Here is a 24,863-nt window from a genome sequence, read left to right as displayed (position 1 = left end):
GGTTTTTTTGTTAGAGATGAAGAGCTTAGAAAATAAGCTGAAATAAATATGTTGATGCTGGAGAGAACGTCTTCTTTGCTATTGACCATATAGCTACCTAAAGCATTCTGTTGCACTAATTTAGATGTGTATACGATGATAAGAGGCATGTTTTGAGTGGACAGAGGTGTACAAGATGATGAGAGGCACAGATCGAGTGGACAGAGATGTACAAGATGATGAGAGGCACAGATCGAGTGGACAGAGATGTACAAGAAAAGAGTCACAGATCGAGTGGACAGTAGGGACTTCTCCCCAGGGTGGAAATGGGGTTATAATCTTAAAGTAATTGAAGGAAAGTTTTAGAGGGGATGTCAGAGGTTAAGTTCTTTTACACAGTGGTGGGTGCTTGGAACACCCTGCCACGTGTTGTGGTAGAGGTAGATAGATTAAAGACATTATGAAACTCTTGAGTAGGCATATGGATATTAGAAATAAATGAATTGTTATGTGGGAGAAAAGCATGTGCTGACGTTCTAACTTGCTCTGGTTATAAGTTCAGCAGAACATCATGGGCCAATAGACCTGTACTGTGCTGTAATGTTCTATGTTCTAATCTGAATTTCCAAAAGCAGCCTTTTCTTTTAAACACTGTGCCTGAATGACTGTGAAAATGACAGTGAATTACCCACTATTTTGCCCTGGTTTAATTTCACATGCTACCTGTGAGATTGTGAGATTGAAGAACACTGCAAACATTGTTCCAAAATTCCAACGGATTAAGCTGATAGTCTACAATTTAATTATTTGTCACATTCTTAATAAATGGCTAATTTTGATATACATCCTTTTATTGTTGATAATCAAATGCATATAAAAAGTGAGCCATCCTGTTGTGAAGTTGGTCTAGTTATATGTTTGTACTTAATTTCCTTTTAGCAGGAGGATGTTTTGGCTGTCTTCAAAGGCCACCTTGGTGTGGTAACAGCTGCAGAGTTTTGTCCTTGGCAGCCAAACATACTTGTATCAATCTCTGAAGACAGGACCTTTAAGGTATGAAAGTTGCAGTTTTAAAAATTCATTTACATAATAAGGGGGCTCAGCCAGAAACTTTCTTTCTTAATCCCTTTCCATTGATGCTGCCTGACCTCCTGAGATCCTCCAGTGTTGTGTGTGTGTGTGTGTTACTCTGGATTTCAATCACCTACAGTTCTGATATACCTTGATGTTTGAACTTGTCTGTTAATTTGTTGTGATCTTCCCATATCAATGATGTATGCATCTCTGTTTACGGGCGCACACTTTACAGCATTCACTTGACATATCCACTTTTGCAGATCATTTTGATTAGTGTATAAACCTGGGCTTGAGCTTCATAGAAGTTGTAGAATACTGCTCCTGAGAAACGCTGTCTCATTCTGCCCTGCAGAGCTGATGTACGGTTAAAATGATAATCAAGTTTTTTGAATCTTTGAATATCTTGGTAAATGCTAGTCTCAAAGCTGCCAGTGTTTGTTCATATCCTTCTTATTCCTGTATGCTTTTCATTTATTTCCAATTAATACTTGGATGATTTGTAAGGTGGGCACTCTGTGCAGGACAAAGGAAGCCCTGCAACTATGGCAGAAAAATTCAACTTGCACCTGCCATTACTGACCAATTGGTGATCTCGTGTTTGTTCAAATTCTTTATTTGCATGATCAATCACCAATCACACTATGATAATAAATAAAACCTCCGTGTTAAAGGCCAATAATACTTCGGAATTAAAGTAACTGACCAATAGTAAGTGTCACCCTAGAATCCTTCATTTGCATCCTTGTCTAGTTATGCCAAATTACTGGTTCCCTGCTGTGCAAAAGAAAACTATACACTTCAAAGGCTTCACTTGCCTGGGCTGACTGCACACTATCTGTAAATTATGCTTGCTAAGATGTTACCTTAACCCTTGCCTTCTGCAACTTACGCATACTCTTTTATTTCATGTCTGAAAATGGATGCACAGAATTTAAGAATTGAACTTGAAATTGATGGAATGTCTTCTTAGCTGCTCAAGACGTTGTCTAGACAGAGTTGTAAACAAGCAAGCACAGAGGTGTGATAAGGTGTCATTCATGATATCAAATTGTGGGCTTGTGCTGTGCCAGCTCCTCATGGAACCATATCTTAGTCTGGATTACCAATAGATATTTGATATTGGTCAAAAACTACTTACAAAAATTTTACTGGGTTTCCTTTTAGAAAAGGAGATAATTTTTCCACAGTGTAAGTGCTTGGAGTTGGGATATTGGCTGGCGTGCTATGATGCGCTATGTTATATTAAAACAGGTGTAGATGGGTGTGTCCCCATGAAATCATTCAGAGTATACCCCAATCAGAAGCTCTGGATGAACCATGAAATCTGGAATTTGCTGAGGGCCAGATGAGAGTCATTCAAGTCCAGAGATCAAGAATGCTATGAGGTGCAGGTACGATCTCCAGAAAAACACCTCATGGATGAAGTTGGGATTCTGGACTAGATTGGAATCAATAAGAAATGCTCAAAGGCTGTGGATTGTCTCCAGATGATCCTTTGGTCTCATATCTGAAGATCACTTGCGGGTGAAAACATCCGGTTTGGATGGAGTACTTGGCCGAGTGAAGACCTGTGCTGACTAACTGGCTGGTGTATTCTCAAATATTTTCAACCGCTCACTTTGGCAATGTGTGGTGCCCATCTGCTTCAAGCAGGCTTCAATTGTACCGGTTCCCAAGAGGACTGTGGTAACCTGCCTCAATAACTGTTGCCCAGTGGCACTTATATCCAACATTGATGAAGTGCTTTGAGAGTCTGGTGTTGAAACATATCAGCTCCTGTCTGAGTGATCTGCTTGGATCTGCTTTAATTGGCCTACCAGAGCAACAGGTCCACAGCAGGTGCCATCCCATTGGCTCTTCACACAACCCTGGAACATCTGGACAGCAAAGATGCATACATCAGGATGCTCTTTATCAATTACAGCTCAGCATTTAATACCTTCATCCCTTCAAAGCAGATCGGTAAACTCCCAAGACCCGTGCTTTAATATCCCCTTGTGCAATTCGATCCTGGATTTCCTCGCTTGTCGACCCCAGTCAGTTCTGATTGGCAAAAACATCTCTAAGGTCTCAATCAGCATGGGTGCACCACAGGGCTGTGTGTTTAGCCACACAGTCATGGGTGTAAAGCAAGTAGAACAGGGTGTTAAGTACAGCTCTAACACCATATTCAGGTTTGCTGATGACGCCATTGTTGTGGACCATATCAAAAGTGGTGATGAATCAGCAGACAAGAGTTAGATTGAAAATTTGGCTGAGTGGTGTCATGACAGCAACCTCTCACTCAATATCAGCAAGACCAAGGAACTGATTGTAGACTTCAAGAGAGGAAAATCAGAGGTCCATGAGCCAGTAATCATCAGAGGATTAGAGATGGAGAGGGTCAGTAACTTTAAATTCCTAGGTGTCAATATCTCAGATGACTTGTACTGGACCCATCATTAAATATTATTGCAAAGAAAGCACAACAGTGCCTCAGGAGTCTGTGGAGATATGGCATGTCGTTGAAAACCTTGGCAAACTGCTATTGATGTGTAGTGGAAAGTGTATTCACTAGCTGCATTACGGCTTGGTATGGAACACCAATGCCTTTGAGCATAAAATCCTGCAAAAGGTAGTGCATTCGGCCCAGTATATCACGGGTAAAGCCGCCTTAACCATTGAGCACACCTACATGAAACGCTTTCATAGGAAAGCAGCATCCATCATCAAAGATTTACCCACTCAGGCCATGTTCTTTTCTCACTGCTGCTATCAGGTGGAAGGTACTAGAGCCTCAGGACTTACACCACCAGGTTCAGGACCAGCTACTAACCCTCAACCATCAGGCTCTTGAATAAAAGAGGATAGCTATAATCATCTACTGAGACGTTTCCACAATCAATTATCTCACTTTAAGGACTCTTTATCTTGCTATTTCATGCTCTCATTATTTATTGCTGTTTATTTATATTTGCATTTGCACAGTTTATTGTCTTCTATGCTCTTGATCTTTCAGTGCTTGAAATGGTAGTAAACTTAGATTGAATAACAGTGTTAAAACTAGATATATGTTTAAAAAGGAATTAAAACATAGAACAGTACAGCACAGTATAGGCCCTTTGGCCTACGATGTTGTACCAACCTTTTAACCAACTCTAAGATCAATATAACCCATCCCTCCTACATCGTCCTCCATTTTTCGATTATTCATGTGCCTATCCAAGAGTTTCTTAAATGCTCCTAATGTATCTGCTGTACCACCACCCCTGGCAAGTTGTTGCACACATTCACTCTCTCTGTTTTTTCAAAAAGAACGTCCCCCCCCCCCCCCCGTAAAAATCTGCAGGGCTGTAGGGGAGTAAATAGGTTAGTTCTTACAAGGAACTAAGGGGGCAGCTACAGTAGATGAATTGTAGACAGTTTTGCTCCTATGATTGTATATTTTCCTCTGCTCAGACCTACTTGGGGGTCTTGACATTTGCTGAAATTAGGGTGGGTTCAGCAGGTGAGTGGTACTGGGAGGTTTTGATTGCTGCACAAGGTTTTTCTTGTCTGAACTATAATGAGGAGGCCCGAAGAGAAATTTAGTTTGCTCATTTGACACCTTAGTTCTGTGAACTGCTGGTATTGATCTGGTTTGTGGTCAGAATGACTGATGAATAGTGTGATAAAATTAAAGGCTTAAGAAAATTAATCTCTGTGGCAGATAAATGTTTCAAAGTTTCCTTGTCTTAAATTTCTGTAATTGGATCACACATTATATGGTGAGACATTTAAAGCCATTATGATATTTATTAGGAACACTGCATACCCAGGGCCCATAGTATTGTCGGTGATCCCTCCCATCGATCTAACAATCTCTTTGACCCCACTGCCATTAGGCAGGAACTACCCATAGCTTGAGGACAAGAACTGTTAGGATGGGAAACAGCTTCTTCCCTCAGGCGTTGAGACTACTGAACTCCCTGCCGCCATGTATGAACCTCATCATACAGTCTCACCATGTGTGAAATGCCAGTAGTGTTATAGTGTTTACTTTTTAGCTTGCATTGTACTTAATTTATTTGTTGTAATATTACTTTTATGTTAATTGTGTGGGTTTTATGTACTGTGTTGTGCACCTTGATCTGGAGGAACATTGTTTCGTTTGGCGGTAAACATGCTTAGAGTTGAATGACAATAAACTAAACTTACTTGAATTTGAATTGTTATTCGGCAGCAGGGATATGACTTTTTTGTGTTTTTATTTAGGTTTGGAATCTCACCAATAAATTATTGCTGTATCAGTCAGCAGTATTATCAAGTAAGTTGCCTTTAAGTGGTTCATATTGAAAATGTAGGGATTAACTCCTGGGCCCTCAGAGGCTCCATCTTCCTCTCACCCCAACCCTCCCCTCTCCACTGACACCCCCAGCCTCCCCCCCCCTCCCGCCTCTGATCCCAGATCTCAAGATTCCAGCCTTGAACTCCAGGCCGGGTCTTTATGTGCTGCTATTGTGACTCCCGTCTCCCCTTCCCCCACCAATACTCTGCAATCCCGTCTCCCTCAGATCCCATCGTCAGCTCCTGGGCCCTCAGAGGCTCCATCTTCCTCTCACTGCAACCTTCTCCTCAACACTGACACCCCCAGCCTCCCCCCTCCCCCCTCTGATCCCAGCTCTCATCCATGCCGGGTCTTTACCATCCCCTCCGACCTTCAACTGTCGGAGGCAGAACGCTCTGTCCTCAGTAAGGGCCTCACCTTTGTCCCCCTTCGCCCACACCCCAGCGAGTTCTGTGTTCGCCATGATGCGGAACTTTTCTTCCGCCGTCTCCGTCTCCGAGCCTACTTCTTCGGCAAGGACTCTTCCACCCCCACCGATTACCCCTTCTCCCGTCTTCAACCCTCCTCTTCTTCATGGACACCCCACTCTGGTCTTCTGCCTGTTCTGGATCTCTTTATCGCTAATTGCCAACGGGACACCAACCGTCTCGACTTCACTGCACCTTGTCCCCATTCCAACCTCACTCCTTCGGAATGCTCTGCTCTCCACTCCCTCTGCACTAATCCTAACCTTATTATTAAACCCGCCGATAAGGGGGGTGCTGTTGTAGTCTGGCGTACTGACCTCTACCTTGCCGAGGCACAGCGACAACTCGCGGATACCTCCTCTTATTTACCCCTCGATCGTGACCCCACTAAGGAGCACCAGGCCATTGTCTCCCACACCATCACCGACTTTATCCGCTCAGGGGATCTTCCATCCACTGCTACCAACCTTATAGTTCCCACACCTCGCACTTCCCGTTTCTACCTCCTACCCAAGATCCACAAACCTGCCTGTCTCAGCTTGCTCCTGCCCCACCGAACTCGTTTCTGCATACCTCGATACGGTTTTATCCCCCCTTGTTCAATTCCTTCCGACCTATGTTCGTGACACTTCTCACGCTCTTAAACTTTTCGATGATTTTAAGTTCCCTGGCCCCCACCGCTTTATTTTCACCATGGATGTCCAGTCCCTATATACTTCCATCCCCCATCAGGAAGGTCTCTAAGCTCTACGCTTCTTTTTGGATTCCAGACCTAATCAGTTCCCCTCTACCACCACTCTGCTCCGTCTAGCGGAATTAGTCCTTACTCTTAATAATTTCTCCTTTGGCTCCTCCCACTTCCTCCAAACTAAAATGTTTCCATTAGGTTTTCACTCAGTACTTTGGTGGAAAACTGAAATGTATGGGTCCTAGCTATGCCTGCCTTTTTGTTGGCTTTGTGGAACAATCTATGTTCCGTGCCTATTCTGGTATCTGTCCCCCACTTTTCCTTCGCTACATCGACGACTGCATTGGCGCTGCTTCCTGCACGCATGCAGAACTCGTTGACTTTATTAACTTTGCCTCCAACTTTCACCCTGCCCTCAAGTTTACCTGGTCCATTTCCGACACCTCCCTCCCCTTTCTAGATCTTTCTGTCTCTGTCTCTGGAGACAGCTTATCCACTGATGTCTGCTATAAGCCTACTGACTCTCACAGCTATCTGGACTATTCCTCTTCTCACCCTGTCTCTTGCAAAAACGCCATTCCCTTCTCGCAATTCCTCCGTCTCCGCTGCATCTACTCTCAGGATGAGGCTTTTCATTCTAGGACGAGAGAGATGTCTTCCTTTTTTAAAGAAAGGGGCTTCTTTTCCTCCACTATCAACTCTGCTCTTAAACGCATCTCCCCCATTTCACGTACATCTGCTCTCACTCCATCCTCCCGCCACCCCACTAGGAATAGGGTTCCCCTGGTCCTCACCTCCCACCCCACCAGCTTCCGGGTCCAACATAGTATTCTCCGTAACTTCCGCCACCTCCAACGGGATCCCACCACTAAGCACATCTTTCCCTCCCCCCCCTCTGCATTCCGCAGGGATCGCTCCCTACGCAACTCCCTTGTCCATTCGTCCCTCCCATCCCTCCCCACTGATCTCCCTCCTGGCACTTATCCGTGTAAGCGGAACAAGTGCTACACATGCCCTTACACTTCCTCCCTTACCACCATTCAGGGCCCCAAACAGTCCTTCCAGGTGAGGCAACACTTCACCTGTGAGTCGACTGGGGTGATATACTGCGTCCGGTGCTCCCGATGTGGCCTTTTATATATTGGCGAGACCCGACGCAGACTGGGAGACCGCTTTGCTGAACATCTACGCTCTGTCCGCCAGAGAAAGCAGGATCTCCCAGTGGCCACACATTTTAATTCCACATCCCATTCCCATTCTGACATGTCTATCCACGGCCTCCTCTACTGTAAAGATGAAGCCACACTCAGGTTGGAGGAACAACACCTTATATTCCGTCTAGGTAGCCTCCAACCTGATGGCATGAACATCGACTTCTCTAACTTCCGCTAATGCCCCACCTCCCCCTCGTACCCCATCTGTTACTTATTTTTATACGCACATTCTTTCTCTCACTCTCCTTTTTCTCCCTCTGTCCCTCTGACCCTCTGAATATACCCCTTGCCCATCCTCTAGGTCCTCCCCCACCTCCTGGTCTTTCTTCCCGGACCTCCTGTCCCATGATCCTCTCGTATCCCTTTTGCCTATCACCTGCCCAGCTCTTGGCTCCATTCCTCCCACTCCTGTCTTCTCCTATCATTTTGGATCTCCCCTCCCCCTCCAACTTTCAAATTCCTTACTCACTCTTCCTTCAGTTAGTCCTGACGAAGGGTCTCGGCCTGAAACGCCGACTGCACCTCTTCCTAGAGATGCTGCCTGGCCTGCTGTGTTCACCAGCAACTTTTATGTGTGTGGATTGTTTCAGGTGATCACTTGTAAGCTGTTTGTCTGATTATACAAATCTAAAATATTTCATTTTTACATAGGCAGTCCTCTGTTGAGCTTGTGCATGGACAGTAGAGCCAAACAACTTATTATTGGATCTGCTAATGGACAGGTAAGATAATAATGTGACTGAAGGAATAGGAAGAACTTTTCAAAATTTTTGGAACATAAAACATAGCCTACAGCACAATACAGGCCCTTCGGCCCTCAAAGCTGTGTCGAACATGTCTTTACCTTAGAACTGCCTAGGCTTAACCATAGCCCTCTATTTTTCTAAGCTCCATGTACCTATCCAGGAGTCTCTTAAAAGACCCTATCGTTTCCACCTCCACCACCGTCGCTGGCAGCCCATTTCACACACTTGTTTGATAGAATATTGCAAATTAATGTAATTATGCTTCTCTCTATACTTGCTATAATACATACCAAATGTATTAAACTTGTTTTCTGTAGAAGCATATGAAATAGTAATGGGATATTTGGATTTATGAGCATTCTCTGCCATTCAGTAAGATCATTGCTGATCATTCACATTTGTTGCCATTTCTTGCTTTATCACTCTACCTGATCTCTTAATCAATTAAATCTATATCATAGTGTTCAGTTTCAATTACAGTTTTAGCACTGTTCCATTTATAAATTATTTATAAATTACGCATTCCAGGCAGTATGCCCTAAATGGAAAGTTGACGGTAACCCAAACACTGCAGCAAAATACAAGGAAAGCAAAATTTCCATTGAGCCTGTTCTTGAAGCACTTACTATACTGAGGAGTATCTAACTCAAAAGGCCATCTTCAACATTATAAATTCATTAGTGTATAACATGAATTTTTACTTAACTTAACAGATATTTAATATTTTAGATATTTTGAAATGTATCCATCACTGTTTTTATTGACTCAACTGCTTTTATTCACAAGTTGTTTGCCAAATTTGCTAGTATGGAAATAATACAAGGGGCTTCTTGCAGCTCGACATTTTCACATCACTGATTGGGCAGCAGTGCCACCGTGTGCTGCATATCGACCTACAGAAAGAACAGCAAAAATACAACTCCAAGATCTTGGAAAAAATCAGGTTGTCAGAGAATTCAGGTACTGAGCTTTAACATTTACTAAATTTGATAAGGATAAAGATAAGGGTTAGCTTTATTTTTCACCTGTATATGGGAAAATGTATGGAAGTCAGAGATTAAAATGCATTGTTTGCACCAATGAGCAATGCAGTCTAAGGATGTGCTGGGGGCAGCCTGCAAATTTTGCCATTCTTCTGGAGCTACCACAGCATACTACGATTTACAAACCCTAATCCATACGTCTTTAGAATGTGAGAGGAAACTGTGATGACAGTGTTATTATTGAACACAGGCAGTATACAGAGTAAGGTAGGTGATCTTGTAGCACCTACCAACTAGAAGTTGGTAGGTACAAATTTGTGGGCATCACTGAGTAGTGGCTGAAAAATGACCATAGTTGGGAACTTAACATCCAAGGATACACATTATATTGAAAGAACAGGCAGGTAGGCAGAAAACAAAGTTACCAGGGAGACACTGAAGCTAGTGAATATAAACAAGTTTATTGAACAAAACAAGTACCAGGCATCATAATTCAAGACATTCTTGAAAGAAGAGGCCTGCTCGACCCAATATTACATGACATTTTATGTGCTAAAGATCAAAGGTAACTGCAGGACAATTCTATCGTTACAATTATATCTACAATACTTACTTTGAATTACATATAGTTTTCAAACACCTCCATCTTCATGTCCACACTCCAGACACCCAAAAATGAATGTTAATTAGCATTGTCTAGTTTGCAATCAACTCCAGTCTGCAGCTCCAGCAATGCTATTGTTCAGAGCTGCATTTTAAATTTAATCTACAATCCACATTCAGGTCTGAAGAATGGCTGCTGTTAAAATTAGTATTTGCTGTATACCATAACTCCAGAACACGCCCTAACAGCATGCCACAATTTACCTACCCTAATCCATGTGCCTTTAGAACATGGCAGGAAACTGTGATGATTGTGTTATATTTGAATGCATGCAGTACACAGAATAAGGAAGACGATGTAGTAGCACAGTTAGAAATTGGCAGGTACGATGCTGTGGGCATCACTGAGTCATAGCTGAATGATGATCATAGTTGGGAGCTTAACATCCAAGGATACACAATCTATCGAAAGAACAGGCGGGTAGGCAGAGGGTGTGGGGAGGATCTGTTGGTAGAAGAAAAATGAAATCAAATTCTTAGAAAGAAGTGGCATAGGATTAGAAAATGTAGAATGCTTTGGGTAGACTTAATAAACTGCAAGGGTAAAAATACCCTAATGGGAGTTACAGTGGTGCTAGAGAGTTTGTGAACCCAGCAGATTTTTCTCTATTTCTGCATAAATGTGACATATATTACAAATAAGAAGACATTTTCAAAGGGAAGAAGGACACTACTATGGCTGACAAGTGAAGTTAGAGCCAAAGTAAAAGCAAAAGAGAGGGCATACAAGGAAGCCAGAGCTAGTGGGAAGATGGAGGATTGGGAAGCTTTTAAAAACTTGCAGAAGGAAACTAAGAAGGTCATTCGGAAGGAAAAGATGAATTATGAGAGAAAGCTGGCGACTAATCAAAGAAGATACTGAAAGCTTTTTTAAGTACATAAAGGGTAAAAGAGAGTCGAGGGTAGATATAGGACCAATACAAAATGATGCTGGAGATATTGTAATGAGAGATGCAGAGATGGCAGAGGAACTGAATGCGTATCTTACATCAGTCTTCACAGTGGAAGACGTCTGCAGTATACCAGACATTCAATAGTATCAGGGAAGTGAAGTTTGTGGAGTGAAAATTACGACTGAGCAGGTGCTCAGGAAGCTTAAAGGTCTGAGGGTGGATAAATCTCTTGGACCTGATGGAATGCACCCTCGGGTTCTGAAGGAAGTAGCTGGAGAGATTGCGGAGGCATTAACAATGATCTTTTAAGAATCGATAGATTCTGGCATTGTACCAGATGACTGGAAAATTGCAGATGTTATTCTGCTATTTAAGAAGGGTGGGAGGCAGCAGAAAGGAAACTATAGACCTGTTAGCCTGACATCAGTGGTTGGAAAGTTGTTGGAATTGATTGTTAAGGATGAGATTATGGACTACCTGGAGGCACATGAGAAGATAGGCCAAAGCCAGCATGGTTTCCTGAAAGGAAAATCCTGCCTGACAAACTTACTGCAATTGTTTGAGGAAATTACAAGCAGGGTAGACAAAGGAGATGCAGTAGCCTTGGTGTACTTGGATTTTCAAAAGGCCTTTGACAAGGTGCCGCACGTGAGGCGGCTTAGCAAGATAAGAGTCTATTGAGTTACAGAAAAGTTACTAGAGTGAGTGGAGCCTTGGCTGGTCAGCAGAAAACAGAGTGGGAATAAAGGGACGCACACAAAATGCTGGTGAACGCAGCGGGCCGGGCAGCATCTCTAGGAAGAAGTACAGTCGATGTTTCGGGTTGAGACCCTTCATCAGGACTAACGGAAAAAAGAGATAGTAAGAGATTTGAAAGTGGGAGGGGGAGGGGGAGACCCAAAATGATGGGAAAAGACCGGAGGGGGAGGGATGAAGCCAAGAGCTGGGAAGTTGATTGGCAAAAGGGCTACAAGGCTGGAGAAGGGGGAGTATCATGGGACAGAAGCCTTGGAAGAAAAAAGGAGGGAGGGGAGCACCAGAGGAAGATGGAGAACAGGCAAGGAATTATAGTGAGAGGGAAAGAGAGAGGGAGAGAAGAAAAAAAATAAATTAGGGTAAGAAGGGGAGGAGGGGCATTAACGGAAGTTAGAGAAATCAATGTTCATGCCATCAGGTTGGAGGCTACCCAGACAGAATATAAGGTGTTGTTCCTCCAACGTGAGTGTGGCTTCATCTCAACAGCAGAGGAGGCCATGGATTGACATATCGGAATGGGAATGGGATGTGGAATTAAAATATGTGGCCACTGGGAGATCCTGCTTCCTCTGGTGGACAGAGCATAGGTGTTCAGCGGAGCGGTCTCCCAATCTGCGTCGGGTAGTGTTCAACGAAGTGGTCTCCCAATCTGTCCGCCTGAACAGTGGCCAAAATGTGGGCTACAAATTATAATTGGTGATGGAAAAGGCGTGTAAAAACGGTAAAAGGGCAATGTTACGATAGTCATGGGGGATTTCAATATTTAGGTAGATTGAGAAAATCAGGTTGTTGATGGATCTTGAGACAGAGAATTCGTAGAATGCCTACAAGGTGTCTTTGTAGAGCAGCTTGTAGTTGAGCCTACTAGAGGAAAGGTAATTCTGGATTGAGTGTTGTATAATGAACCAGATTTGATTAGGGAGCTCAAGGTAAAGGAACCCATAGGAGTCAGTGATCATAATGTGACAGAATTCACCCTGCAATTTGAGAGGGAGAAGATAGTCAGATGTATCAGTAGTTCAGTGGAGTAAAGGCAATTACAGAAGCATGAAAGGGGAGCTGGCCAAAGTTGATTAGAAAGGACACTAGCAAAACAGCAATAGCTTGAGTTTCTGGGAGTAATTTGGAAGATGCAGGATAGATACGTCCCAAAGATGAAGTATCCTGAAGGGAGAATGAGGCAACTGTGGCAACAAGTGATCAAAGACAGCGTAAATAGAAAAGACAGGGCATATAATATAGCAACAATTAGAGGATTCGGAAGCTTTTAAAAGCCAAAAGAAGACTGCTAAAAAGCCACAAGGAGCAAAAAGATGAAATATGAAAATAAGCTAGCCAATAATATAGAAGAGAATACAAAACTTTTATTTTCAGATCTATTAAGAGTAAGAGAGAGGCAAGAGTGAATATTGGACTGCTGGGAAATGATGCTGGAGGTAGTAATGGGGGGACAGTGGGTTGGTGTAGGAGGGAGGGCATCAGATTTTTGGATCATGGGGCTCTCTTCCAGGCAAAGGTGTGACCTGTGCAGAGAGATGGTTTGCACTTGAACTGGAGGGAGAGTAATATTTTAGTAGAAAGATTTTTTAGTGCTTTATGGAGGGGTTAAACTAGAGTTGCAGGGAGATGGGAGCTAGAGTGCCAGAACAGATAGTGGAGAGGTTGTAGAGAGAGATGTTGTTCAGACCTCGGACAAAGTCAGAAATCAAAAGGTTGAGCATGATGTGATTAATATTCTGAGCTGCATATATTTCAGTGCAAGAAGTATTGCAGGAAAAGCAGATGAGCTCAGAGCATTAATCAACACATTGAATTACGATATTGTATCCGTTAGTGAGACTTGGTTGCAGGAGAGGCAGGACTGGCAGCTCAATATTCCGGTATTCAACAGAGTGAGAGGGATTAAAGAGGGAGGGGTGGTGTTACCAGTCAGGGAAAAAGTCACAGCAATGCTCAGTCAGGACAGAATGGAGAACTCATCTAGTGAGGCTTTATAGGTGGGCTGTATTGCAGACCACCCAACAGTCCATGAGATTTAAAGGGACAGATCTGTAGAGAGATCGCAGACTGTTCTAAGAAACATAAGGTTGTTATAGTAGGTAATTATAATTTTTGGCATATTGACTGGGACTTTCATACTGTAAAAAGACTAGATGGGATAGAGTTTGTCAAATGTGTTCAGGGAAGTTTCCTTCATCAGTATGGATAAGTCTCAATGAGAGTGTGTGTGAACCTTGATCTGCTATTAGGGAATGAGACAGGGCAGGTGACAGAAGTTTTTGTAGGGGAATACTTTGCATCTAGTGATCATAATCCCATTAGTTTCAAAACAAATATGGAAAAAAGATAGATCTGGTCTGCAGGTTGAGATTCTAAACTGGAGAAAGGCTAATTTTGATGGTATCAGAATGGATCTAGCAAGTGTGGTTTGGGACAGGCTGTTTTCTGGCAAAGGTAAGTGGGAGGCCTTTAAAAATGAAATTCTGAGAGTACAAAGATTGTATGTACCTGTCAGAATAAAAGGTAAAGATAGCAAGTTTAGGGATCTTTAGTTTTCAAGAGATATTGAGGCCCTGGTTTAGAAAAAAAATAAGAGGTGTATAGTAGATAGGAACAAATTGAGGTACTTATGGAGTACAGTATATGAAATGCAAGAGGACACAAGAGTGAAGTAAGGATGGTTGAAAGAAGGCACGAGGTTGCCCCAGTGGACACGGCGAAGGAGAATTTAAGGGATGTTGAAAGCAAAAGAATTGCAAGGGACAAAATCAGAAGATCAGAATGGTAAATCTATGCATGGAGCCAAAAGAGATGGGGGTGATAGCAGCAGTGAGGTCATAGATGCTCTACAGAGTACAGAGGAGGAGGTTTTTGCTGTATTGAGGCAAATTAGGGAGAAAAAGATCTCCATGGTCTGACGAGATGTTCCTTTGGACCCTGTGGGAGACAAGTGCTGAAACTGCAGGGACCTTAGCAGAGATATTTAAATCATCTTTCACGATAGGTGAGCTACCGAAGGACTGGAGAGTAGCAAATGTTGTTCCACTGTTTAAAAACGGTTCTGAAAGTAAATAAGAAATTATAGGCCAGTGAGTCTGACATCAGTCATGGGAAGGTTATTGGAATGTATTAAAAAGGACTGGATATATGAATATTTGGATAGACAGGGACTGGTTAAGGATAGTCAGCATGGCTTCATGCGTATCTAACCAATTTTATAGCGTTTTTCAAGGATGTTACCAGGAACATTAATAAAGGCAAGACAGTGAATTTTGATTACATGGACTTGAGCAAGGCATTTGATAAGCTCTCACATGTGAGATTGGTCAAGAAGGTTTCTTCACTTGGCATTCAAGATGAAGTAATAAATTGGATCAGACATTGGCTTTGTGGGAGAAGCCAGAGAGTGGTGGTAGATGGTTGCCTCTTTGACTGGAGACCTGTGACTAGTGGAGTGCCGCAGGGATCAGTGCTGGATCCGTTGTTTGTTATCTATATCAGTGATCTGGGTGATAATGTGGTTAACTGGATCAGCAAATTTACAAATGACACTAAGATTGGGGGCATAGCAGACAATGAGGAAGACTGTCAGAGCTTGCAGTGGGATCTGGCAGCTGAAAAAATAGCAGCTGGAATTTAATGCATACAAGTGTGAGATGTTGCATTTCGGTAGGACCAACCAGGGTAGGTCTTGCACAGTAAACTGTAGGGCACTGAGGAGTGTGGTAAATACAGGTCCATATTTCATTGAAAGAGGTGGCACAGATAGATAGGGTCATAAAGAAAGCTTTTGACACATAGGCCTACATAAATTGAAGTGCTGAGTACAAGAGATGGGATGTTATTTTGAATAGGATGTTGGTAAGCCTAATTTGAAGTATTGTATGCAGCTTTGTTCACCTACCTACAGGAAAGATGTAAATAAGGTTGGAAGAGTACAGAGAAAATTTATAAGGCTGTTCCCGGGACTGTACAGCTTGAGTTATAGGGAAAGATTGAATAAATTAGGACTTTATTCCTTAGAACGTAGAAGACCAAGGGGAGTTTTGATGAGAGGTACACAAAATTGCAGGGTATAAATAGGATAAATGCAAAGCAGGTTGGGTGGGGCTTATTAACTGGAGGTTGTGGGTTAAGGGTGAAAGGTGAAATGTTTAAAAGGAACATGAGGGGACAGTTCACTTAGAGAATCGTGAAAGTGTGCAGCAGGCTGCTGACGCAAGTGGTGTATGTGAGGTCGATTTCAACGATTAACGGAAGTTTGGATAGATACATGGATGGCAGTGGTATGGAGAGCTATGGTCTGGGTGCAGGTAGCTGGGACAAGAGCGTTTAAATGGTTTGGCATGGACTAGATGTACAGAAGGGCCTGTTTCTTTGCTGTACTTTTCTATGACTATATCAAAGAAATGGCAGACAAACTTTAAGTACTTTGTTTTAGTCTTCACTGTGGAGGACACTAGCTGTATGCAGAAATTTGAGTGTCAGGGGGCAGAAATGAATATAAACACAAAATAATCTGCAGATGCTGTGATCAAAGCAACACTTTCAGTACACTGGATGAACTCAGCAGGTCGGGCAGCATCAGTTAGAAACGATGAGTCGACGTTTCGGGCCAGAACCCTTCGTCAGGACTGAAGAATGAAAGATGGGGAAGGATTTGAAGAATGCTTGTAGCTTCAGTTGAAAGACCAGTAATTTGAAAGACAAAGGGGTGGGGGAGGGGAAGCATTGACGTCATAGCCCTGAAAACAATGGGTAGTAGAAGAAGGAGGCGGAACCATGAGGGAGCTGGGGGAGAGGGTAGAGTGAAATAGGGATAGAGGAAGGGAGGGGGAGGGAATTACCGGAAGTTGGAGAATTCTATGTTCATACCAAGGGGCTGGAGACTACCTAGACGGTATATGAGGTGTTGCTCCTCCAACCTGAGTTTAGCCTCATCATGGCAGTAGAGGAGGCCATATATGGACATATCTGAATGGGAATGGGAAGCAGAGTTGAAGTGGGTGGCTACCGGGAGATCCTGTCTGTTGTGGCGGACGGAGTGGAGGTGCTTGACGAAGCAGTCCCCCAATCTGCGTCGGGTTTCTTCGATGTAGAGGAGGTCGCACCGAGAGCACCGGATGCAATAGGTGACCCCAACAGCCTCACAAGTAAAGTGTTGTTTGGGGCCCTGAATGGTGGCAAGAGATGAGGTGTAGGGACAGGTGTAGCACTTACGCTTACAGGGATAAGTGCCGGGTGAGAGATCAGTGGGGATGGACGTGCGGATAAGGGAGTCGCGGAGGGACCGATCCCTGCGGAAAGCGGAGAGCGGTGGAGAGGGAAAGATGTGCTTAGTGGTGGGGTCATTCTTCTAATACCCATTGTTTTCAGTGCTATGACGTCAATGCTTCCCTTCCCCCACCCCTTTGTCTTTCAAATTACTGGCCTTTCAACCGAAGCTACAAGCATTTTTCAAATCCTTCCCCATCTTTCATTCTTCAGTCCTGACGAAGGGTTCCGGCCCGAAACGTCGACTCATCGTTTCTAACTGATGTTGCCTGACCTGCTGAGTTCATCCAGCGTGCTGAAAGAAATGAGTATCATTGTTATTACTAAGGAGAAGGTGCTTGGGAAGCTAAAAGGTCTGAAGGTAGATAGGTCACCTGGAGCAGATAGACTATACCACAGGTTTCTGAAAGAGGTAGCTGAAGAGATTGTAGAGGCATTTGTGATGATCACTAGATTCTGGAATGGTTCAGGAAAACTGAATAATTGCAAAAATCTCTCAAAGTTCAAAGTTAAAACTAAATTTATCATCAAAGTACAGAAATGTCACCATATACAACCCTGAGGTTTGTTTTTTTTGTGGGTATACAGTAAATCCAAGAAACACAATACAATCAATTAAAGGCTGCACCCAACAAGGATGGACAAACAGGCAATGTACAAAAGACAACAAACTGTACAAATACAAAGGAAAAAAGAACAAGCAACAAATATCAAGAACATGAGATGAAGAGTACTGGAAAGTGAGTCCATTTCAGTTGGAACAGTTCAGTGATGGGGTGAGTGAAGTTATCCCCTCGAGTTCGAAAACCTAATGGTTGAGGGGAAATAACTCTTCCTCAGCCTGGTGGTGTGTGTCCTGAAGCTCCTGTACCTTTTCCCTTATGGCAGCAGCAAGAAGAAAGCATGGTCTGCATGGTGGTGTACTTAACGATGGATGCTGCTTTCCTGCACCTGTGCTCCATGTACATGTGCCGGTGGTTCGGGGGGGGGGGGCGGTCTTTACCCATCAGGAACTGGGCCATATCCACTACTTTATGTCAGGCTTTCCAATATTGGACATTGGAGTTTTTGTAGCAGCCTGTGATGCACCCAATTAATATATTCTCCACTGCACGCCTATGGAAGTTTGTCACAAACGAGAAAATTTGCAGATGCTGGAAATCCAAGCAACACATGCAAAATCCTGGAGGGTTGGAGGTTCCTGCCGAAGGGTCTTGTCCTGAAATGTTGCCTGTACTTTTTTCCATAGATGGCCTGGCCTGCTGAGATCCTCCAGCATTTTACTTGTGTTGCTGTAGAAGTTCGTCAAAGTTTTAGATGTTATGCTGAATCTTCACAAACTTCTTAGGAAGCAGAGGAGATGCTGTGCTTTCTTCATAAATGCTCTTGCATGTTGAGCCCAGGACAGATCCAACACCGAGGAATTTGAAGTGGCTGACCCTCTCCACCTCTGAACCCCTGATGAGGACTGGCTCACGGACCTCCAGTTTGCTTCTCCTGAAGTCAAAAATCAATTCCTTGGTCTTGCTGACATTGAGTGAGAGGTTGTGTGACAACTCAGCCATATTATCAATCTTCCTCCTTTATGCAGATTTGTCACCACCTTTGAATTGGCCAATGATGATGGTGGTGTCAGCAAACTGTAATATGGCATTGGAGCTGTGCTTAGCCTCACAGTCTTAATTATGTGAGTAGAGCAGGGGCTTAGCACACTGCCTTGCCGTACACCTGTATTGATGGAGGTTTGTTGCCAATCTGATTTGACTGGGGTCTGCAAGTGAGGAAGTTAAGGATCCAGTTGCACAAGGAGGTATTTGAGGACATGAATGCCCCTGATCTAGCCCTTAGCAGACTGTGGATCTCTTGGTTCATCCAGAATTTCCGGTTGGGGAATACACTGTATGATTTGTGGAGACACAATCGTCTGCGACTGTTTTTGATACAGTCCGTGACAACTGTGTTTTTCATTCAGATTCACCGAGTCCTTGAACATGGCCCAGTCCACTGACTTGAAGCAATCCTGTAGCCACCCCTCTGCCTCCCGTGACCTTCTATTTGTTGTTCTTAACTCTAGAGCGTTGGTCTTTAGCTTCTGCCTGTATGCAGGTACAGTAGGAGAAGGACAACCAAGTGATCGGACTTACTGAAATGCGGTCTGGGCGGGGAACGGTTAGGTATTCCTTATCTTAGTATAGCATGCTTTGGTGTGTTGGGACCCTTGGTGCTGCAGGTTATATGCTGATGGTAATTGGGCAGAGATTTCTTCAAACAAGCCTGATTGAAGTTCCCGACTATGATTTGAAATGTGTCGGGCTGGGCTTTTTCTCGGTGATGGCAGTGTTTAAAATCTCAAGTGCCTGATTAACATCAGATTTTGGTGGTATGTAAACTGTGTCAGGATCACGAAGAACTCTCTTGGTGAGTAGAATGGTCGGCACTTGATTGTTGAATGTTCCAGGTCAGGGGAGCAAGAGAATGACAAAACCTCCACATCCATGCACCAATAAGAGCTTATCATGAAGCACAAACTTTTGTCTTCTCTGACTCAGAAGTTCAGTCCATCCTGTGTATCGAGAGGCTTTCGGGTCTTTCCGATGTGTCCAGAGTGAGCTATGTCTTTGTGAAACATAGAACGCAGAAATTCCTCATTTCCCTCTGATCCAGGAATCTTTAATTTCAGTCCTCAGTCGTGTTCTCCAGCGACTGTACATTTGCTAACACGATGCAGAGTAGAGGGAGTTTAATTCTTCTGCATCTCAGCCTGGCTTGGAGTCCTCCCCGTCTTCCTCTTTTCCAGCCATGGCAATGTACCTTTGTCCACTTAAAGATGCCATACCTACATGCTTGAGAGTTAAGCCTGTCAAATCCTTCAGAAAATTGTGGAATTGCTAGTTCATTAAGACGGTTGAAAAGTATGTTGCTTGCAGGGCAATTACAAACTGTAGATTGCAATGAGAGTAATTCACAAGAGGTATTTAGAAGTTTTGTAAGCAGCCCGCAGTACGCTGGCGTGGTTCATCGTGTACCTTTCAAATTATTCTTTACTCTTTAAGAATGGAGGGTGGCAGAAGAAAGAAAATTATAGGTCAGTTAACCTGACTTGAATGCTTGGAAAGATAGTGGAGTCCTTTGTTAATGATAAGGTTTTGGGTTACTTGGAGGCCCAGGTTGAAATAGGCCAAAGTCAGCATGGTTTTGTTAAGAGGAAATCTTGCCAGACGAATCGGTTGGGATTCCTTGATGAAATAACTGGTAGAACAGACAAAGGAGAGTCGTTGGGTGTTGTTTACTTGGATTTTTGGAAGGCCTTTGACAAGGTGCTGCATATGAGACTACTTAACAAGATAAGAGTCGATATCGGTATGGTAGAAGATTGGCTGACTGGCAAGACGCAAAGAGTGGGGATAAAGGGGGCCATTTTTGGTGCCTGCCGGTGACTACTGGTGTTTTGCAGGTTGGGACTGCTTTTCATGATTTGGATGACAAAATTGATGGCTTTGTGACCAAGTTTATAGATGATACAAAGGTAGGTGGAGGTGCAGGTAGTGTTGAGGAAGCAGGGAGTCTGCAGAAAACTTAGATTAGGAGAATGGGCAATGTAGTGGTAGATGCAATACGGTGTCTGGAAGTGTATGGTCATACATACACTTTCGTAGAAGAAATGAAAGGGTGGACTATTTTCTAAATGGGGAGAAAATTTTAAAAAATTAGAGTTGCAAAGTGATTTGGAAGGCCTTATGCAGGATTCCTGAAGGTTAATTTGCAGGTTGAGTCAGTGGTAAGAAAGGCAAATGTATTTACTTTGAGAGGACTATAATATACTGTAAGAGAAAGGATATCATGCTGAAGCTTTATAAGGCATTAGTCAGACTGCACGTGGAGTATTGTGAGCAGTTTTGAGCCCTTTCTCTAAGAAAAGATGTACCGGCATTGAAGAGGGTCCAGGGGAGGTTCATGAGATTGATTCCAGGAATGAAGGGGTTACCATTTGAGGAGCAAATTATAACTCTATAGGCCCATACTTGATGGAATTTTGAAGAATGAGAGGGATCTAATTGAAACCAATTGAAAATTGAAAGGCCTAGGTAAAGTGGATATGGAGAGGATGTTTCAAATAGTTGGTGAATCTAGGACCAGAGTGCACAGCCTCAGAGTAGAGGGGCATTTATTTAGAACAGAGTTAAGGAGGAATTTCTTTAGCTAAGGGGTAGTAAATTTATGAAATTCATTGCCACAGACAGCTGTGCATGCCAAGTTGTTGAGTATATTAATCAGGAGATTGATAGGTTCCTGGTTAGTCAAAGTGTCAAAGGTTATGGGGAGAAGGCAGGAGGATGGGATTGAGAAGGATAATAAGTCAGCCATGATGGAATGGCAGACTCATTGGGCCTAATGGTCTAATTCTGCTCCTATTTCTTATGGTCTTATGTAGAACCAGGAGGAAACCCAAGTTGTCATAGGGAGGCATACAAGTTGCTTGCAGATAGCAGCAGAATTGTACGTGTCATACGTACACTGGCTAACTTTCACTTTGATAGGTTCCACATTTGAACAGCACAGGCTACAAGAGGAAGTGAGTATTAGATGGGAGTTGGCAGACTGGTAGTATGTTAAATTCACTGTGGAGAAAGCCGTTTGACAATGTGACAAAGTAAATGTGAGGATAGTGTTATGTAAATAGATAGCTTCACAGATGTGTACAGAAAGTGAAATCTGATGCTTTTTAATGAACTTCCATGCTATTGAATAAGCTGAGGTGAGGGCTTCTGTCGGTCAGAGTTGACCATGGATATTGCGTCCTAGCTATCTAGATACACAAACCTGTTAGGATAATATAGAGAGCAAGCTGTTGCCTGTGTAGCAAGATCTCCCCCTCCACGGATCTGATGAACCCAAAGGAAAGGCAGAGACTGATACAGTTTGCAGCAGTGTCATAAGAGTTGCCAGTCAGCATTGGTCTCAATGTACGACTGCCTTAGGGACCCCATCTCCGGATTTTTCCCTCAGGGTTTACTCCCGAAGCCTTCCACATGAGTGGGTATAGCTGCAAGGCAGCGGATGTTTGTGATCAGTTTTCCTTCTCCGAGATGAGCTGCCAACCGTGGCTGATGAGCCCCATCTACCATTGAATAAAACCAAGTCACATTAGTGAACCATTATGAAGTTTGCTGATGATTCCAAAGTAGACTGTGTGTTTGATAATTTGATAATTAAGGCAGAGAGAAGACCTCAGTGGGCTGGTGAACTGGGCATATTAGGACCAAAGCAAATTCAGTCAGGAGAAGAGTGAATAGATTTGGGAAGGATATGCAAAGCAAGGGATCACACCATAATTGTTAGGTCACTACTGGCAACAACATCATCACCACAGTCTCCTTCAGCACAGGTGTACCACAAGACTGTGTGCTTAGCCCCCTACAATACTCAATTTACACTTATGACTGTGAGGTTAAGCACAGCTCCAGTGCCATATTTAAGTTCGTCAATAACACCACTGTTGTGGGCCAAATCAAAAGTGGTGATGGAACAACATATTGGAGGGATATTAAAACTCTGGCTGAGATGGTTATTGACTTCAGAAGGAGGAAACCAGAGGTCCATGAACCAGTCCTCATTGGAGGATCACAGGTGGAGAGGGTCAGCAACTTTAAATTCCTTGGTTTTATCATTTCAAAAGATCTGTCCTGGGTCCAGCACATAAGTGCCATTGCAAAGAAAGCACAGCAGTGTCTCTACCTAGAAATTTGCGAATATTCTGAAACTTTGACAAACTTCTATAGTTGTGTGATGGAGAGTGTACTGTCTACATGGAGCGCTGCTTCAGAAAGCAGCATCAATCGTCAAGGACACAAAATCCACGCCATACTCTCTTCTTGCTGTTGCCAACAGCAAGAGGGTACAGGAACTCAGAGCCCACACCACCAGGTTCACCCTTCAACCATCAGGCTCTTGAACCAGAAGGGTAACTTTACTTGCACCATCACTGAACTGTTACGACTGAATTGTCTTCACTTTCAAGGACTCTTCATTGTATGTTCTTGATATTTATTACTTGTTTATTATTATTTCTTTTTATTTGCATAGTTTGTTATTTCTTTTTGCACTTTGGTTGTTGTCCACTCTGTTGGGTGTGTTCTCTGATTGATTTTATTGTGTTTCTTGTATTTACTGTAAATGCCCAGAAGAAAAAGGACCTCCAGGTTGTATATGGTAATATATACAAACCCCATTTCCAGAAAAGTTGGGATATTTTCCAAAATGCAATAAAAACAAAAATCTGTGATATGTTAATTCATGTGAACCTTTATTTAACTGACAAAAGTACAAAGAAAAGATTTTCAATAGTTTTACTGACCAACTTAATTGTATATTGTAAACATACACAAATTTAGAATTTGATGGCTGCAACACACTCAACAAAAGTTGGGACAGAGGCATATTTACCATTGTGTTTACATCACCTTTCCTTTTAATAACACTTTTTAATCGTTTTGGAACTGAGGATACTAATTGTAGTAGATTTGCAATTGGAAATATTGTCAATTCTTGCTTGATATAAGACTTCAGCTGCTTAACAGTCCGTGGTCTCCGTTGTCTGATTCTCCTCTTCATGATGCGCCATACATTTTCAATAGGAGATAGATCTGGACTGGCAGCAGGCCAGTCAAGCACACACACTCTGTGTCCACAAAGCCACACTGTTGTAGCCCATGCAGAATGTGGTCTGGCATTGTCCTGCTGAAATAAGCATGGACGTCCCGGGAAGAGACATCGCCTTGATGGCAACATATGTCTCTCTAAGATCCTAATATACGCCTCAGGGTTAATGGTACCTTCACATACATGCAACTCACCCATGCCATGGGCACTGATGCACCCCCATACCATCACAGATGCTGGCTTTTGCACCTTTCGCTGATAACAATCTGGATGGTTGTTTTTATCTTTGGCACGGAGAACTTGACGCCCATTTTTTCCAAAAACTAGCTGAAATGTGGACTCATCTGACCACAGCACACGGTTCCACAGCCTTTCGGTCCATCTGAGATGAGCTCGGGCCCAGAGAACTCGCCGGCGTTTCTGCATAGAGTTGATGTATGGCTTCCTCCTTGCGTGATACAGTTTCAAGTTGCATTTCTGGATGCAGCGACAGACTGTGTTGAGTGAGAATGGTTTTCCGAAGTACTCCCGAGCCCAGGTGGCTATAATTGTCACAGTAGCATGACAGTTTCTTAGGCAGTGCCGCCTGAGGACTCGAAGATCACGCGCATTCAGCAGTGGTTTCCGACCTTGCCCTTTACGCACTGAGATGTCTCTGAATCTTTTCACAATATTATGTACTATAGATGTTGAAAGACCTAAATTCTCTGCAATCTTGCGTTGAGAAATGTTCCTTTTGAACTGACTAACAATTCTCTCTCAAATTTTGGCACAAAGGGGTGAGCCACGACCCATCCTTGCTTGCAAAGACTAAGCCTTTGACGGACGCTACTTTTATACCCAGTCATGATACCTCACCTGCTGCCAATTAGCCTGCTTAATGTGGAGTCTTCCAAACTGGTGTTACTTGAATATTCTGTGCACTTTTCAATCTTATTTTAACTCTGTCCCAACTTTTGTTGAGTGTGTTGCAGCCATCAAATTCTAAATTTGTATATATTTACAAAATACAATTAAGTTGGTCAGTAAAACTATTGAAAATCTTTTTTTTTGTACTTTTGTCAGTTAAATAAAGGGTCACGTGAATTAACATATCTCAGATTTTTGTTTTTATTGCATTTTGGAAAATATCCCACTTCACTGGAAATGGGGTTTGT

General features: G+C 43.1%; 1 protein-coding gene across 1 annotated transcript in view; it reads left to right on the top strand.

Annotated features, from left to right (window-relative positions):
* Positions 1-24,863, top strand: part of wdr27 (WD repeat domain 27) — a 292,507-nt gene that overhangs the window by 13,673 nt on the left and 253,971 nt on the right. Inside the window, exons 5-8 of the mRNA XM_072266892.1 lie at positions 919-1,032; positions 5,290-5,341; positions 8,383-8,453; positions 9,314-9,437. Of these exons, the coding sequence (XP_072122993.1) occupies positions 919-1,032; positions 5,290-5,341; positions 8,383-8,453; positions 9,314-9,437 (361 nt within the window). The remainder of the gene's footprint in view (positions 1-918; positions 1,033-5,289; positions 5,342-8,382; positions 8,454-9,313; positions 9,438-24,863) is intronic.

The sequence above is a fragment of the Mobula birostris genome, chromosome 8 (assembly GCF_030028105.1).
Source record: "Mobula birostris isolate sMobBir1 chromosome 8, sMobBir1.hap1, whole genome shotgun sequence".
Lineage (NCBI taxonomy): Eukaryota > Metazoa > Chordata > Chondrichthyes > Myliobatiformes > Myliobatidae > Mobula > Mobula birostris.
Note: the sequence above shows the minus strand (reverse complement) of the source record. Positions and strands in the feature narration are given on the sequence as shown.